Here is a 17451-nt window from a genome sequence, read left to right as displayed (position 1 = left end):
TTTTACAATTATTAAAATTGTCAGATTATGATAACCGTTAATAACGGTTTTAAGTTATTTGAGGGCATTATAACTTTGATTTAGAGAGTTAATTTCAGAATTCATGTATGAATTAAAGCAGCTACTTATGTTTTCTTCAAAATGTAAGCTGTCGAAATTGAGATTTTTAATGAACTACTTTAACGAGTAACAATAACTCAAAGACACTGAAATACTAATTAAGGTCGCGGTGACTTTCATAAAATATTTCAAATGATTTTGCCAGATGTCGCTGTTAGGGTCCATTTCTGATTGTATTGTCCTTATCTGTAAATATAAAGGAGTCATTGTTAGTCACTGGAGTGACCAGAGATTGGCTGAACAATGTTAGTAAATAAAATTTCCAATATAATACAAACTCTCTTATTTCTCCTGTCAAGTGTTTGATAATTTTGATTAATGACAAATCGTGTTATAATAATGTTTGAATTGCCGTTAGGTTTGAAGAGGAATGGTGTACTACACAATGTTATTTTACTCTTCTGTAACATTTCTGACGTCAATCATGACAAATATTGCAGTTTATTGTCCTTTTTCATATGAAAAAAATGTGTTGGTGTGATTGTTCAATCGTTGTTATATACTGAAATGGATTATTTTGATATAATTAGAAAGTTAAGCATCAGTTTCAGTTTATGTATTCCCGCCTAACCATTTGAACATGGTAAGCACATAAAGTTTAACATAGATAATGTAAGCATATTTTGTATGAAAATATATGTATACTTTCTGAGCTTTAAAATAGCATGGAATCTTAATTTAAGATAAAACGGCATCCTCTTCATCTAATGGAACATATTATTAGGTTAAATTTGTAAACAATGTTAAACAAAGTGTTCTACTTTAATATAAGCCAGAGAAAACGACCGAGAAAACGGACGAAGTTCAGTTCAGTGTAAAAGTTCTTTCATATTCATGACTAAAAGATATGACCTTCGAATGTCTTGCAAGGCCTTGAATATCTATGTGTAATTTATATCTGTATTTATGTGTTTATATTTTTTGTTTCTTTTTATCTGTATGAAGTATGATTCATTCCATATATTCGTCTGAAAATTACAAAAAATAGATATATGACTTTCCTTTTAACGTTTTCAATTTGAACAGTTGGTCTTTATACTAAATAAATAGGCCCAAATAGTATATTCTGAATTAAAATAATCGCTAGATCAGTATTTTTATTACTCTAATGCGGCGAGAAAAAGCATTCTAGTGCATGTTTTTGTTATATTTTTTTCCTTCGTTTTTTAAATCTTGTTGATATTATTGATAAAGGTATTTAACGTTTACGTGATCTGTCAGTCATTTTCGTTAAACCTAAAACATGAAATCGAATTTATTTTTACATTTTGAATTTTAGGTCCAGTCATCAAAGACGATTTGAAAGATGGCGCTAAATTTGACAACAATTAACATGACAGATCGAACAGACTTAGGAACCTTATGTGCAAACTGTACCACCTCTAAGGATCTGTCTATTCTCACCCCTACCCTTATGATGACAACAGGAATTGTGGGAAATATACTAGCACTTGTTGTCTTATACACGTCATCTAATGAAGCTAAGAAGACAGTGTTTTATACTCTTTTGGCAGGACTAGCATGTACTGATTTGCTTGGCATATGTTTAACTAGTCCGATAGCAATCTTAGTATATGCTAATAATTTAAAATGGGTAGGAGGCAAGCCATTATGCTTCTACCATGCTTTTGTGATGATATTTTTCGGAGTTGTGACACCATTGTTAGTTTGTACCATGTCCTTAGAACGTGTACTGGCTTTGCGATTCACATATTTCTACAAAAGAACAGTGACAAAGAAGAAAGCTGCATTCGTGGTTGGTGGACTGTGGTTGTTTGTTATTTGTTTTTGTTCGTTGCCATTGTTAGGCTTCGGGAGTTACGAGAAACAATTTCCAGGATCTTGGTGTTTTCTGAATTACCACAGGGAGAGTAATACCGATATTGGATATGCTTACACTTTTGCAATTTTTAATATTCTTGTGATTATTGTAAACCTGTGTTGTAATATTGTTGTGGTAGTGACTCTGCTTCAAATGAGACAAAAAAGACTAGTACAAAATTCGCCATCCATTGACAGACGACACGGAGCCAGACGATCTAAAACTTCCATTAAAAGAGAGATAGAAAGAAGCTTGGTGATCTTCCTGTGTGCTATAACACTCGTGTTTACTGTCTGTTGGCTTCCTATTAATGTAAGTATACACACTTGTATGCACGATAAAACAGTGGCGTAGGTGTAGACTGAAAAGGGGGCAAACTTCTGAAAGTGTGAAAGAAGCAAGCAAAAAAGAAAAAAAAACTTTTAATGACTGATATATTTAGAGTTAGTCAGTGTCCTCTGTCATATTTTTTTCATTTGCAAAAAAAATGTTGTAAAAAAATGGGAGGGGGGTTAAAATTGCCCCAGGCCTCTACTCCAGTGTGAAAGGATTGATAGATTGATTGTTGGTGTTTAACGCCACTTTCAGTACACATAACTATATCATGGCACCTATTCGTTTGGTTTTTTTTTGGTGGAGGATGCTGGAATACCTCGACCTTCGACAGGAAAACAAGCAGTCAAATAAGATCGGAGTCAAACTACCTTGACACGAGTGGGGTTCTAACTCTCAACCTATGTGTTGACAGCATAGTCAAAGTCAAAGATTTTATAGATATAAGATCCAAATCTGGATTGACAACATGATAAAAGGAAATTTGATTTGACGCCAATACAGTAGAAGTTGATCGAAAGAGACGTCTCTCTAGAGATCTGCATTATATTTTTTATAGACAAGCGTCCACAGCTCATGAAAGTGTTACGGCTACTTTTACATTTTGTATGTTTGCTTCTCTTGGTTGAACTGTGCATATCCTTACGATCAACTGTGTATATACATATTCTTAGCTGTATTTTGGGCTTATCTGGTGAGCCAGTGTTGCAATTATACCTGAAATTCAATAATTAGTAAAACTGAGATGTTCCCAGTGAAGTACCAGCCGGATATATACCCACCATCAGAAATAAACGGTTCAAATCATAATATTTTTTTGTGAAGATTATAAAAAGCAAATTTAAGACAGAGCTTTAAATTGTTTTTTGCATTGATTAAATTAAGTAACCCATGTCAATTCCATATATTTTTGGAAACGGAGGTGTAGGTTTACGTATGGTTAAATTCTGCAGCATGGGTTGTCTTTTTTAGATTATAAGTACTCATTAGTGTGGTGTTTCACATTTACGAAATTACATCACTAGAGAAAACTTATCAGTGCTGGAAAATATATTTGGGTGTCACTTTAGTCATTTTCATAAGAATGCATTTGGTTTCAATTTAGAAGTATAAATGCGCATTCCTGACATAATTTCTATGATAACCACCACTCCAAAATCCAGCTTGTACCAAGGATTTTTTAATTTTCAGTTTAATTTCACCTTTATTTGAGAAATACGAATCGATTTAACATTTATCGTATGATAACCAATCTCGAATTCATACGCAACACGAGAATCAATTAATATTAATGAAATTAATCGAATTTGATGTCCAGATATTCATTACATTTTTTTCTGAGCTGACGGTGCGAAACCATAAAATTTGATACTATAGGAAACATTTTGTAAACCATAGTCAATAAACAAAATTAAATACCTGTGTAACACAAAACTTACAAGTACACTGATAAATAATAAACATCGTATTCCAAATAAAAAAGAGATGTAGTTGATAAAAGAGATGTTATGCCGATAGGTATACAAAAAAACAACATAACAGTTATTTTCAACTAATTAAACAAATAGTGTTTGTTAAGGGTGATATTATTGAATGCTACTTAAAAGTTGTCGGGTTGATCTAGTTACTCATACATGCATGTATTAAACTCGAAGGACATTTGAATAGCAATTAGCGCAAAATATACAGGTGCGAGCTCAAGATTTTGCAATTAATAATTACCCAATAAAAAAGGTGGTTTTTATAACGACAAAAGTAAGAAAACAAATATGATATATTTGTATTTTTTGTATTTATAATGTACTCAATGTACTTGCTTCATCGTCATCGTCATCGTCAGAGTCGTCAACTGAATTCCCACATTTTCAATTCATTGATTGATTATTGCTTGTTTTGTGTCCAGTGACAAATATGTCATGCATATTCGAAACGAGATCAAATTAACAAATCTACAATAAGTAGGTTCTGACAGGTAGGACGATCGGGATGTGGGATGGAAAATTTGGACTGCCACTGGAAAAATTAGGGTTCGTTGATTAGAGATTGATATTCTGCCTGAGAGTTTCTGCAAGGGTTCTTTATAAACGTTCAAGAGAGTTTGACACTCAACCGATACGAGAAATCATATGTCTAACGTTCTCATCTGATCGGACATAGTTGGAAAAAAAAAGGAAAAATAACTTTGTATCAAAGAATGATATAGTTTACATAAAGCAAACAAATTCCTCTATGTGCATATGTCGCCTAAATATCTGCATGTATTCTAAAAATTACCTTCGAGTGGTGTTTTGTTAGGTCATCATCGGAGTGCAAGTCACTTGGTGGCATACGTTATCTCCCTAACGATCATATATATTTTTAAACAAAAAAATAAATGGCTTTTCGGCATTTATCCTTGAGTGTTTACAAAAAAACTAAATTATTATTTTTGTTTTTGTTGCTATGTTAATCATAAAATCAATACTTGACTTTTAGACATGAAGTACGCACTCAAAAAGTTCAGATATAACATTTTTCTACCTTGAGCTGAATGCAAAACAGATCCAATCTGATTTAAATGTCTTACTTGAATTTCATCCTATGTTGTATGGACTTCAGCTAGGCTGGTAAGAACGGATAATTCCAAAATGACTATACTTATTCAAACAGGAATCTCATTGCAATTCACATATAATAACAATAATCACAATAAATAACAGATCTTACGTCCAATCTGATTTGATAATAGATCCTATATCATAACTTTGCTTACAAATGGAAGTTCAACAACTGGAAAAAATATATAACTCCAACTTAAATGAAAGACCAGTTATAAGTTAGAAAAAAATGCATGGTTAGTCAATCATAAGATTATGTGGTATAGTCGTATACAGAGTAGAAAAATCATAACTGTCAAAGAAGAGAAACTGATCCTCTGAGAAACGAAGCTCATTCAAGACCTCCATGTCATTTTTAATACTCAAGAAACAGCTAATAGGACTATTTACATAATATGAACAGTTGTAAGAACCTTACACGTAGAACAACAATATTTGTAGTTGAAAAGGAGTAGGCGGTAAGATCCATTTTTGGCCCCAAAATCTTGCGTTTTAAAAATTTGTTAAAAATGTTAACTTTTAGCTATTTATTGGAAAGTAAAATAATTTTGTTACATAAACATGGGCTGTTTCTGACAATACAATGCACATGCATCAGGAACTTCATGCAAAATTACTGAAATCTTCACAATTTTATCAATTGTGCTAATTTTTAAACGGTTTTTGTCTAAAATGGAAGTGGCCGCACTTGTGTTCAGTCTTGATATTTAAATATATGTTGTATTTGATGATAATACATAACATATATAAAGGTTGAGACTGAACACGAATGCGGCCATTTTAGACAAAAAAAACCTGAAAAGTGATGTTTTGGGCATATTTGATATATTAATGACCAAACCAATTCAAATCTTTAACATAAACTAATTGAATCGACTGAAGTAGACACTTAAGTGTTTAAAAAAATGTTAAAAATCTTTCATCAGATGTACTTCAAATTTTAGGCCAAAATTAGCCCATACCGGACCTTCTCCTTAAACAGGATGCTGACCTCTCTGTGATGTTAGGTGTAACATAGAATAAGTACACCAATATCCAAGTACAGATGCAAAGTTTTTAACAATGCGATTACTTAATATGTACAGTAAAATGTGATAAAATTTAGTCCCAGAATAGGATATTGAAATTTGTGATATGGAAAAAAAAAGCGAAAAGCTAAAATATGCGATGAATTTATAATAGCTTGGAATCCTTTGAAAAGGGGACTATAACAGCAATTTAATAACATGGAACTTAGCAATTTGTATACAATGAATGTATTCATTTTGTAAAAAAAAACAAACTAGATATATTTGTCATTAGATATATTACTGTAATATGTTCTTATTTTGAAAAAGAGTCATGCTATTTGACAATATTCCCATCCGAGAGAGTAAAAAGATGAGAAACCGTCAATGTCAATTGTCTAATTTGCAGTAATGGTTTAAGATTTTGAAAAATCATTTCAAAGTATCTTATTATATATATATAAAATGCATCACCGCGTGGGTTGAGCAATATTTCGTTTCCGTTACTGATATATATATATATAGAGTTTGTATTTTACCTCAAGCTTCCTGTATTCTTTTCCTGAATAAAAAAAATATCGATCACTTTTTATTAATTGTATATTTTTTTTAATTTTCAGATCAACGTTTTAGTAAACCAGATAGTCCCGCGAAGAAATAACGCCATTGACTTGCTTGGTGTGCTGATGGCAGGTATAAATCAGATTTTGGATCCTTGGTTATATATTCTGCTCCGACATTCAAGTTTAATAAAAATTTCAAAACATATAAAACGATTTCTGTGCAAAGAAAATATCAAGGAACAAATTCCACCATACGTTATTAGCAAGAAAAATGACTGTAATACGTCACAATTTGATGCCTCTTTAGAAATCCGAGTCGTTTGTGATCATCCTGTCAATGACAATGTTAGTGAAAGCGATGACAGTATGACAAGTACATCAAAATTAATTCAGGATAATCTTGAACCTCATCCACCGTTTTTGAGATCATTATCCGTAGGTAATGAAACTCCTGAAGAAACTCATAATGAACAACATTCCAACGTTAAAGAAGTAAGTGATCGTAATATGAATGGCATCATTCAATCAGATATATGTCAAAATGGAAAGAATATTCAGTTGAGGAGGATGAAGCGATTAAACAGTTCCCCAGCCGTCTTCTCTCAGACGTTTTTATGAATCAGTCTTGTAGGCAGCACTTGACAATCTACTTCTCATATGAATCAATCAAAATAAAATTATGTTATGTTTTCATTACAAGTCTTTTCGTAAGCTCTATTTTATGTTTGAAATTTTATGTGTTTGGTAAAAATGGTAATACATGTAGAAAACGGTCTGTAGGAACACCTCCTGGTCACCTAGCTGGAAGTTGTGGTGTTATTTTTTGCCATGAATTTAAATGTTATATACAGTTAACATCTGGTCCATAAGTATACATATTTAAAAGAGGATGTGGAGTATTCTTCAATTAGACAACAACCCAGCGACATAAATTCCTCTTTCACTTGCCAACATTGATTTAATGGTTAATTCATATACATAAATAATAAAACCAAAATTTCTTTCATTATTTGTAAAAGTAATACCAAGTAAATTTAGATCTTGCGAACAGTTTTTTTTTAATTTCTATTTTTCAGTCCATAAAGCTTAAAAGGAGCGGATTGCGAAAAATTATGCCGGGTATATACTTTATTTTCATTGTATTTCTTTTCTAAAGCCAAAAAAAAAAACATGTGTGCGGAAAGGAAATTGGTCTGCGAGAGACTGCATGCAGTTAAATTACCTTTTAACGTTATTAAAAACTTAATCTGTCGAAACTGAAGCGAGCCAGCGAGTCCAAAGACCCAACAGTTGATTTGTGGTGAAAAAATCGCAGTACTGCATAAACTGGAGTGACCAACAAGCAACAGCCTTCATAACAACATAAACCCTACATAAACCGACATCCTGCATACACAAACAACATACTGAAACCGAGAGTCTACAAAAAAAACTTAACCTGAACTTTACAGAAACCGACAACCTGCATGCAAAAACCAACATACAACCAAATGAAACCAACAGTCTGCACAAAACATCCAACACGAACCCTTCAGAACCCGACATCCTTCATACAAAATCAACATTGAACCTTATCGAGACCGAGAGCTTGGACAAAAACCCCAAAAAAATTAACCTAGCTGAAACCGACTGAAGGCGTAAGACAAAACACGGCCTCTTCTGATTAAAAACCGTCAACCTGCATATAGAAAATGACATGAACCCTACTGCGACCGAACGCTTGCACGAAAAACCAACATCAACCAAACTGAAATCGGCAACCTGCTCAAACTCAATGATGAATCCCATGAATTTCCCAGTATCACTAATTTGCAAATATCCCCACATGTTAGATCGTCATTAAGTATTTCGTGAAGCCAAGGACGTATTTTATAAATACTTGGTGAAGCAAACGTATAATAAATGGAGCAAATTCAACACGCATGTCATGATGGCTACGATACAGGGTCATTATCAAGTCAGTTGTGTTTTAAGGTGGTTGATTTACTGCAATACTTCTCTACCTAAATAATGGGATCAAAGGATTTTCTGTTTGTAATATACGGCTTTTAATAAAAGTAGTATATTGGAAACGGATTAGGGTAGCTTAAAGCGGAAATTTATCTTTTGATAAATGCAACTTCTGATTAAAAAAAATCTAGATAACCATGTGAATTCCCAACAGACAGGATAGGAGCCAGGAAGGATCACTGTCACATTCAAAATCATTCCTTTATTAATATGATAAAACCACTTTTACTTGAAGTATATGTCCGTATAAACAGATTTGATTCATGATTTACACTAACTGTCAATCAATTACGTATAAAGTGCAAGTAACTGGGTGGGGAACTAATATACACAACAAAATAGTGGGTGGAATCGAATTATAAATATGTTAAATGTTTTCATTTTAGTTCTATTTATAATTTTATCTTTTATGTTTTAAATCGTTTAACTAGTCATTTATAGTTTATTTCATTTTTCTTCCCACTTAAAAAAAAAATATCACATAATCATGTTCATCATCGTTGGTGTTGTTCGTTTCTGGTTAAGTTTCGACGAATGCATGTTAATCAATAAAGTGTTTATTTTCTGTCTTCTTACTGAAATAGTAAGTCCTACACAATGCATCATTGGCATGATGATCTTATGTGTTGTACATGTATAGTATGTTACGACGATTTGATTTCACAAAAAATATATAACCTAGCTTTTTTATACATGTATATAGTGTAAAGAATCACAAGAGATCTTGCCGGTTATGTACATTTGTATCAAGCAAAAGTCTAAATGTATACAGTGACTCCCTCCCTTCCCTTTAAGACTCGACATCAAACATATGGAATACAATTGAGTAAAAATTTTAAGTAGGGTAAACGTCAATATGACATCAACCCAAACGACATAAAACAAAAGTCATTTAGAGGTCAACAATATAGTCTACAATATGTCATGCTCGAAATCGCCCCCTAGTATAAAAAATTGTGAATAAATTTAAAGGGGCATTAGCTACGAGATATAAAAAAAAAAAAAATATGATTGTTTTTGTTCAATCATTAATGAAAGTGAAATAGTGAAATAATAATTCGCTTTTAGAAGCCAGTTTGGTTCAATTTTGTCAAAATAAGCTAAGAAACATCGCTGATGAATTATTCACTTGCAAGACAATAATTCGACCTCATTTAATCTGTATTCATGTGACCTTCAACTTAACCCTATAGCTATAGACGGGTTACGCATGAATTAGGCGTGTTCAGTTATTAAAAGGAAAAGAATGTCAACAATGAAAGTGAAACAAGGGTAAACCATTTGATTGACTGATCCACAAAAACTCATTCTTATACAGGTAAAAACGATGATTAACATATATTTTTAACCTACAATATGAAATCAAACAGACCTAGAAAAATCCAATTGACCGAGTTCGCTATCTATTTATATCTATACTTATGTTTATATCGGGTTATATGACCGTCGGCAGTCTTCGGAGGTCACCTCGATGGTTATTTAGATGGTGTTTGGACTAAAATACACACAAAATGCTGATACATATTATTGATCCCATGCATTGTAAATTGTTTAGTTTAGACTTTTTAAAAATTGGATATACGTTTAAGTGTGTTATAAATCAAATATGAGAATTTGAGTCAAATCGATGAACATGAATTCCACAGCTAATGGCCCTTTAATAGACTGGAAAATAATCTCCCATCAACACCAAAGTACTCACATGACATAAACATAAAGATACATAAAGATTTATATAAAAAAAATCAACCACTGACACGTTTCCTGACCTTGGCATTTGAACATGTGGCAGAGGTAAACTAGTTATTTTATATCTCAATCGTCCAATTTTTTTTTTTATATCTATCAGTGGGACATTAAAGATCTTACACTAAATATTTACATGAAAAGTAACTTCGTCTATAATATACTTGTATTATAATTCATAAACCACAAAAATGCTTGCAGTTATTGAAAGCTTTGTGTCGATCCGATGAGTTAAGCCCTTTTCAACTGATTTTTATAGTTTGTTCTTATGTTGTGCTGCAACACCAATGTCCCAGGTTAGGGGAGGGTTGAGTGCTCATAAACATGTTTAACCCCGCCACATTCTTTATGTGCCTGTCCCAAGTTAGGAGCCTGTAGTTCAGTGGTTGTCGTTGGTTCATATCTGTCATATTTGTTTTTCGTAATTTTTTTTGGTTATAAATTAGGTCGTTAGTTTTCCCAATTGAATTGTTTCATAATTTTCATGTCGGGGCCTTTTACAGCCGACTATACTGTATAGGTTTTCCTCATCGTTGAAGACCGTACAGTTGCCTATAATTGCTGACATCCACTTCATTTGAACTTTTATGGATAATTGTCTCATTGGCAATCATACCACATCTTCTTATTTTTATAGCATTGTACCTAACCTGATTGATGATATGAAATTATGCCACTCTACACTCTACTATCCTGGCTGTAGATGAGTAGATTTCATACAGCAACGTCATAAACAAAACAAAGGGACACGATCTTGTATAAATATATTATTAATAAATCAATTAAAGTATTTAAACTTCTTTTAATTAACAAAATAGTGTAATGACAAGATTTTTTCAAATTCAGCAGATCTTCGACAGTCATCATCTGGAGCATCCATTGGAATATAAGTTTAAGTTTGTGTATTTTATTTGTGTGTATGTATGTGTGTGTTGTTTTTTTTTTTTTGGAGGGAGGCAAAACATGACACAGCAGTTTGTCATGGTAATTCTTTTCAAATGTAATACAACATCTGATACAAAAATATTGATAGATAATGTTGATTATGTAGTGATAATTATGGTAGTCCATCAAATTGCTGCATGTTTTGCTGCAAAGTAGGCGAAATATATAGGTGTTCATAGTTTAATTTCTTCAACTTCAAGTTCTTTTTAAAAAATGCAGTACTTAAAGGTGTCATTCATGTTTCAATTCCCATGTATCTCAATTTTGAAATGGAAGTCCTGTTTTAATCCTGACTTATTTACTGTAATCCTTGCTTGTGCATTACACTCTGACTTGATAATTCTGTTGGAATTTCCATGCTATAACTTATATTTCAAATTGAAAGCAATTTTGATTCCAATTTATTTACTGTAATCCTTGCTTGTGTATTTCACTCTGATTTGATGAATCTGTTGGAATTTCCATGTTATAACTTAATTTAGGATTTTAATTTGAAAGCAAAACCTTCCAGTGTACAAAAATCTGTATTCTTCATTCAGTTTTGATAGACATTTTCCCGTAGACATTTAAAGCCATGTGAAGCTGGATTGTGCATAGCTACTTATTGACAAAGAATCTGAAATATGTTGAAAAATTCACATTTATCCTCTAAAATTAATGTGCATTTATTTTTCATTCTATGAATTTTTTGTCATAAATGTCATTGCAACTCTCGGTACAATAAATACTTTAATAAATGTGTCTATCCATTTTATCTACAGCTCACAAGATGTACACAAATTCCATACTGACAATCCTATCCCTCAAGCCTATCATACAATTGTGATATTTTGTGCATCATTATCTATAAGTGTCTACACCAAGAAATGACTAGGAGGAGTCCACCATTCATTCAAAATATGACTTTTTCCCTAATGGCAAATAATAACAAAAGTATACAAGCAAAACAATAACAAACAATACCACATCAAGGAATGTTCACAATTACTGAAAGTAAGTTCAAAAGTACTCAACTTACTGATGCAATCCTATACTCTCTACTATCAGTGGCTGTAATTAGGAGTAAATTTCATACAGCAATGCCATAAACAGAACAAGAGCTGGTACAAAGCCAACAATAAATAATTACAGAGTAAAATAAAACAAATGGGAAATGTGTCCATGGGACACAAATGATGCCCCCACTTGCATATAAAGTTATAAAGAGACATAACTGAAGAATGGTAAAAGTGACGTAACCCAAATTTGTACTTGATCTGAGTTTTGTGGTAATAAGCATTGTGTTTAAGTTTCATAACATTTAATTGAGGCAAACTTAAGTAAGGGAACGGAAACGAAAAATTCTGCAATTTTTCCATTTGTAAAGGGGCATGACTCTAGAACGGTTAAAGTGATACCACAAAAATTCAAAGTTGATCTGTATTTTGTGGTAATAAGCATTGTGTATAAGTTTCATAACATTTGGTTGAGGCAAACTAAAGTTAGAGAACGGAAATGAAAAATTCAGCAATTTTTCCATTTGTAAAGGGGCATAATTCTAGAACGGTTAAAGTGACGCCACCAAAATTCAAACTTGATCTGTGTTTTGTTGTAATAAGCATTGTGTATAAGTTTCATAACATTTGGTAGAGGCAAACTAAAGTAAGAGAACGGAAACCAACTGTGGGACGTACAGACAAGGGTATGGTGGCATTGTTACTGCATAGTTTCCTTTGCAACCCATTTAGAAATTACATTTTCATCATGTTTGGGATTTGAATGGCAAATAAAAAACACTAATATTCCTCTCTGAAACTACAAGGCCAGTTGTTTTGATATTTTATAGGAATGATGACTGGGAAACTGTCTACAAGCTTTTCTTATTTCAAGTTGATCTAATGGCAAACATAGATTTATCCTGCCGAACTGACTTTAAATAAAGCTAATACTAACAATGAACACTGCCCTTTCCTGGATCTTGATATCTTTATCTTTAACGGGAAGCTTAATACCAAAATTTATGATAAAAGAGATGATTTTTCATTTCCTATTGTTAATTATCCATTTTTAGATGGTGACATTCCCTTGTCGCCATCTTATGGTGTTTATATATCTTAACTTGTTCGATTCACTCGTGTATGTAACAACGTATTTGATTTCAACGAAAGAAATCTCTGTATTACTGAAAAATTATTACACCAGGGTTTTTCGATATCACAAACTAGTCAAAACATTTACTAAATTTTATCATCGGTACAAGGACATCATTCGTAAATATAAATCAACATGCAGGCATCTTATACGTTCAGGTATTTCAAATCCAATATTTTATGGTAATATTCTTTACAAAAATGTTGGCATTCACCTCAAAAGCTAACAAAACCTTTAAACAGACTTATTCGGAAAGGATATAGTTACGATACTATTGTCAAGTCATTAAGGATTGCATATTTTGGTATTAATATTGATTCACTCATAGGGTCTTTTCATCGGAAATAAACACATTTATTCTAAAACCAGCTGTTGGAATGATACGGGTTATGTTCTTCTCATATATTTTATGATGGTATGATACTAAACCCTAACGGGAGGGATTGTACTTGATTTTCATATGATGAAGACATAATCTTTCAATCAGTTTAATTGAGGTCTGGAGCTGGCATGTCAGTAACTGCTAGTAGTCCTTTGTTCATTTATGTATCATTGTCATTTTGCTTAGTTTCTTTTGTTACCTTTTCTGACAACGGACTCAGACTTCTTTTAAACTGAGTTTTACTGTGTGTTTTGCTATGTGTTTCTTTATTCTACATTGGCTAGAGGTATAGGGGGAGGGTTGAGATCTCACAAAACATGTTTAACCCCGCTTCATTTTTGCACCTGTCCCAAGTCAGGAGACTCTGGCCTTTGTTAGTCTTGTATGTTTTTTAATTTTAGTTCATTTACTGTGGATTCATTATTATTCGTTGGATACCAATTTTCGTGGGTTTCGTGGGTACAGGTGAACCACGAATTCAAATGTTCAACGAATTACAAATGTTAATTTGGCTTTGTATGCAGAGATTGGCAAAACCACGAAATCAAATATCCACGAAAATGCAAGTGTTCCTCAATCCACGAAAATTGATACCCACGAAAATAAATGAATCCACAGTATATGTTTTGGAGTTTAGTGTGACGTCCATTTTCACTGAACTAGTACACACTTTTATTTAGGGCCAGCTGAGGACCACCTCCCTGTGCGGGATTTTCTCGCTGCGTTGAAGACCCATTAGTGGCCTTCGGCTGTTGTCTGCTCTTTGGTCGGGTTGTTGTCTCTTTGACATATTCCCCATTTCCATTCTCAATTTTATAGAAGTATTGGTGACACATAGTTCCCAATTAAACTCCAGGAAAGAAACTTTGTAGAAAGGTTGCTGACCGAATTCTCAAATTGTATCAAGTTTACCAAAGATTGCAACATTCTGTATGTGCTTGTCCTAAACTATTTTTGTTTTCAAATTTATGGCCCATGAAATTTAGAAATTTTTCTTAGATTTTTTGTTTTAAAGTGGCAAGTATCATTTAATGGCAAACCAATGCCCTACTTTGACTTATTGTTAAAGTACTAAGCATCTTGTGTTGTGTTTTTTCAACCAAAGTAATCCTGATGAGTGATTCAGGTTTCTTGGAACATTTTCATAAACAGCTAGACAAAACTCCTATTTAGTAGCACCATTTTTTCCTATGAAATATTTCATAAATGATAAACAAAGTTTTTTTTTCCCATTCAGGAAGAAAAAAAAAAGATTTTGGGGTAGGTTCACAAAAACAATTCTGCAATCTTTGATATTAATTTTTTCTCAAATATGTTCCTAAATAGATTCCCAAGCTTAGTTGCTTTAAAATTTCTTGCAGTCATCAGAGTCTGTAAAACAACAAAGTAAGCGAAACAAAACAGAACTATGAATAGATACCATTATCACTATACATACCACATCTCCTTATTTTAATATTCACTCAGTATGGGTATAAAAACTAAACCATGATCAATGAACCATGACATTTGTGTTACACTATTCTTTGGACCTATATAAAGAACAGTTCATATTTGAAGTAAAAAGTAATGGTAAGTGCTGAAACAACTAAATAAACCCCACCACATTTTTATGTCTACCCTAATTAGTGGTAAGTCTTTTATAATGTCAGTATGATTTTTTTCCTCTAAGGAATTTGACATTGATGTCATTTCTTTATTTAATATTTTTTAACACTTGAATGATTTAAAGGTTTTAACATATTCCATACTTATAGATTATTTATGGTTTTGAAAAGGAGAGGGAAATTCTTGGCAACAATCTCATCCAAGGGTGATAGGCCTGAGATGAGATGTAGATAAAAACTATCTAAAGTTGAAAGACCATCGATAATCTGCTTATCGCTATTTTCCTAGGCAAGATGACATATGACGTCATCATTTTTTTACTCTACTCAACTGAGAAAAACTATTATCAGTCAAGTCGCTCAAGATGGAAAATTATCACACAAAAAGTCAAGATCAAAGCAAAATTTAAGAAAACAGCGATAAACACTGGTATATTGTTGAAGATCAAATGTCTTAATTGTGTCTTTTGGGTGCTGTCTCTTTGGCATATATCCCTTTTTTGTCTTTATAAATAGAAAGAACTAAATTCAAATTGGTTTTGCCTTATCGACTTCAAACTAAAGTGGGCATTACACAGTGAAAATTCAAGATAATATTATTTTGTACTTGTTTATTTCTAATGTTTTCTTTATAACATATAAAATGCTGTTCACAGAAAAAGCTTAACAATCAGAATCCACTACATTAATAGCTTAAGGCACCTGAAACATTTAAAAAAATGACTATGTTCTGCAGCAGGTTTGTGAAAGGGAGGTGTAGATGTCTGTAATGGCTGGTAAAAAGAGATTTTATGGTAAATTTGATTATTTTTTCGATCAAAAGGGGAGTATATGACCTCTATGCTCAAACCTTAATCCACAACTGTGCAGTTCTCTTTACATAAAACCAGATCCTAGTTAAATAAATAATCTAGGTGATTTTCCTCTAACTCTGAAATTTGAATTGAGTGGTTAGTGTTTACATAGGAGATATTTTTAGTGTTATTAAACCATTGCATAGATTCGATTTCTTTTTTATTAGTAATTTATAACACAGTGGGTTTTTACTTTTACTTTGAAGAAATTTTGTATTAACCATAATGAATTTTCAAAACTTCCACCAATAGCAACAAACAGAAAATGGCATAATGCATTACCAAAGCTCCATAAAATCTATAACTATTGCATGAAAATCCCTTCCATATGATCATTAGAACAATCCAATCAGATGTTTTAAGAAATACAACATATGTAAGGGTCTTTCAGTCAAAATTACATTAGTTGAACAACAAATATATAAAATATTGAAACATATTTTACATGTTTATCTGCACAATTTAAAACTTTAATTGTATCTTACAGAATCAATATGAAGCAAATGTGAGGCATGATATGACAGATATGAAATCAAAAATCAACTTGTCAATCACTCATATCCATGTCAACTGATTGCAGATTAATATCGTCTGGAGGGAGGGATGTTTCTGCCGGCCGAAGTGAATCATTTTCACTGTTATAATCTTCTTGTAATTTTTCTTCTTCATCATAATTTCTTATAACTTTTGTTTCTTTTGTTTTCTCTTCTCTTTCTCTGCTGGATCGGTCTCGATGTTTCTTCTTCTTTTCACGATCTCTATCCCTACTTCTATCCCTTTTTTTGTCTCTCTCTCTTTTACCCCTAAAAAATAAAAAAAATAAATGACAATAACAGAAATTGTAAGGTGTAGGTTTATTTTAGACATAGCAAACTTTTATAACTGAAGAAATGTTGCTGTCATAAATGATAACTAATCCCCTGGTCCTCTTGACGGCTAATCAAACTAAAAAAAGATCTCATAACTGTTTACAATGTATTTACACTAAATCCATTGGATGTGTTGGAGTTGGCTTTGAAATAGCTTTCAGTAACTGAGAAGAATCTAAGATTGGTTAATTTTTTTTTCTGTCTTTTTGTAAGTTTTTTTTTTGTGTGCTTAATGCTGATCTGATGGGTGAAGTCCTTTCCAAGTGATTTTTATAGTTTGTTCTGATGTTGTGGTGCTACACCACTGTTCCAGTTCAGGGGGAGAGTTGATCTGCCAAAAACATATTTAAGATTGCAACATTCTGTGTGTGCTTGTCCTAAGTCAGGAGCCCATAATTCAGTGGTGGTCACTAGTTGCTGTCTGCCATATTTGTTTTTAACATATATCAAGCAATCGGTTTTCTCT

General features: G+C 32.4%; 2 protein-coding genes across 25 annotated transcripts in view; one reads left to right on the top strand and one right to left on the bottom strand.

Annotated features, from left to right (window-relative positions):
• LOC127708427 (prostaglandin E2 receptor EP4 subtype-like) overlaps positions 1-7135 on the top strand; it is a 33869-nt gene extending 26734 nt beyond the window's left edge. For all 5 annotated transcript variants that reach the window (XM_052213328.1, XM_052213306.1, XM_052213314.1 and 2 more), the window contains exons 2-3: positions 1400-2254; positions 6500-7135. In XM_052213328.1, the coding sequence (XP_052069288.1) occupies positions 1427-2254; positions 6500-7060 (1389 nt within the window). In that variant the 5' untranslated portion in view covers positions 1400-1426 and the 3' untranslated portion in view covers positions 7061-7135. The remainder of the gene's footprint in view (positions 1-1399; positions 2255-6499) is intronic.
• Positions 7136-15858: 8723 nt separating this feature from the next.
• The window catches only part of LOC127708199 (probable splicing factor, arginine/serine-rich 7), a 39797-nt gene continuing 38204 nt past the window's right edge, over positions 15859-17451 (bottom strand). For all 20 annotated transcript variants that reach the window (XM_052213052.1, XM_052213077.1, XM_052213069.1 and 17 more), the window contains one exon: positions 15859-16919. In XM_052213052.1, coding sequence (XP_052069012.1) covers positions 16664-16919 — 256 coding nt within the window. In that variant the 3' untranslated portion in view covers positions 15859-16663. The remainder of the gene's footprint in view (positions 16920-17451) is intronic.

This window comes from Mytilus californianus, unplaced genomic scaffold (genome assembly GCF_021869535.1).
Source record: "Mytilus californianus isolate M0D057914Y unplaced genomic scaffold, xbMytCali1.0.p SCAF_1, whole genome shotgun sequence".
Lineage (NCBI taxonomy): Eukaryota > Metazoa > Mollusca > Bivalvia > Mytilida > Mytilidae > Mytilus > Mytilus californianus.
The sequence above is the reverse complement of the archived record's forward strand: the minus strand, read 5'-3'. Positions and strand labels throughout refer to the sequence as shown.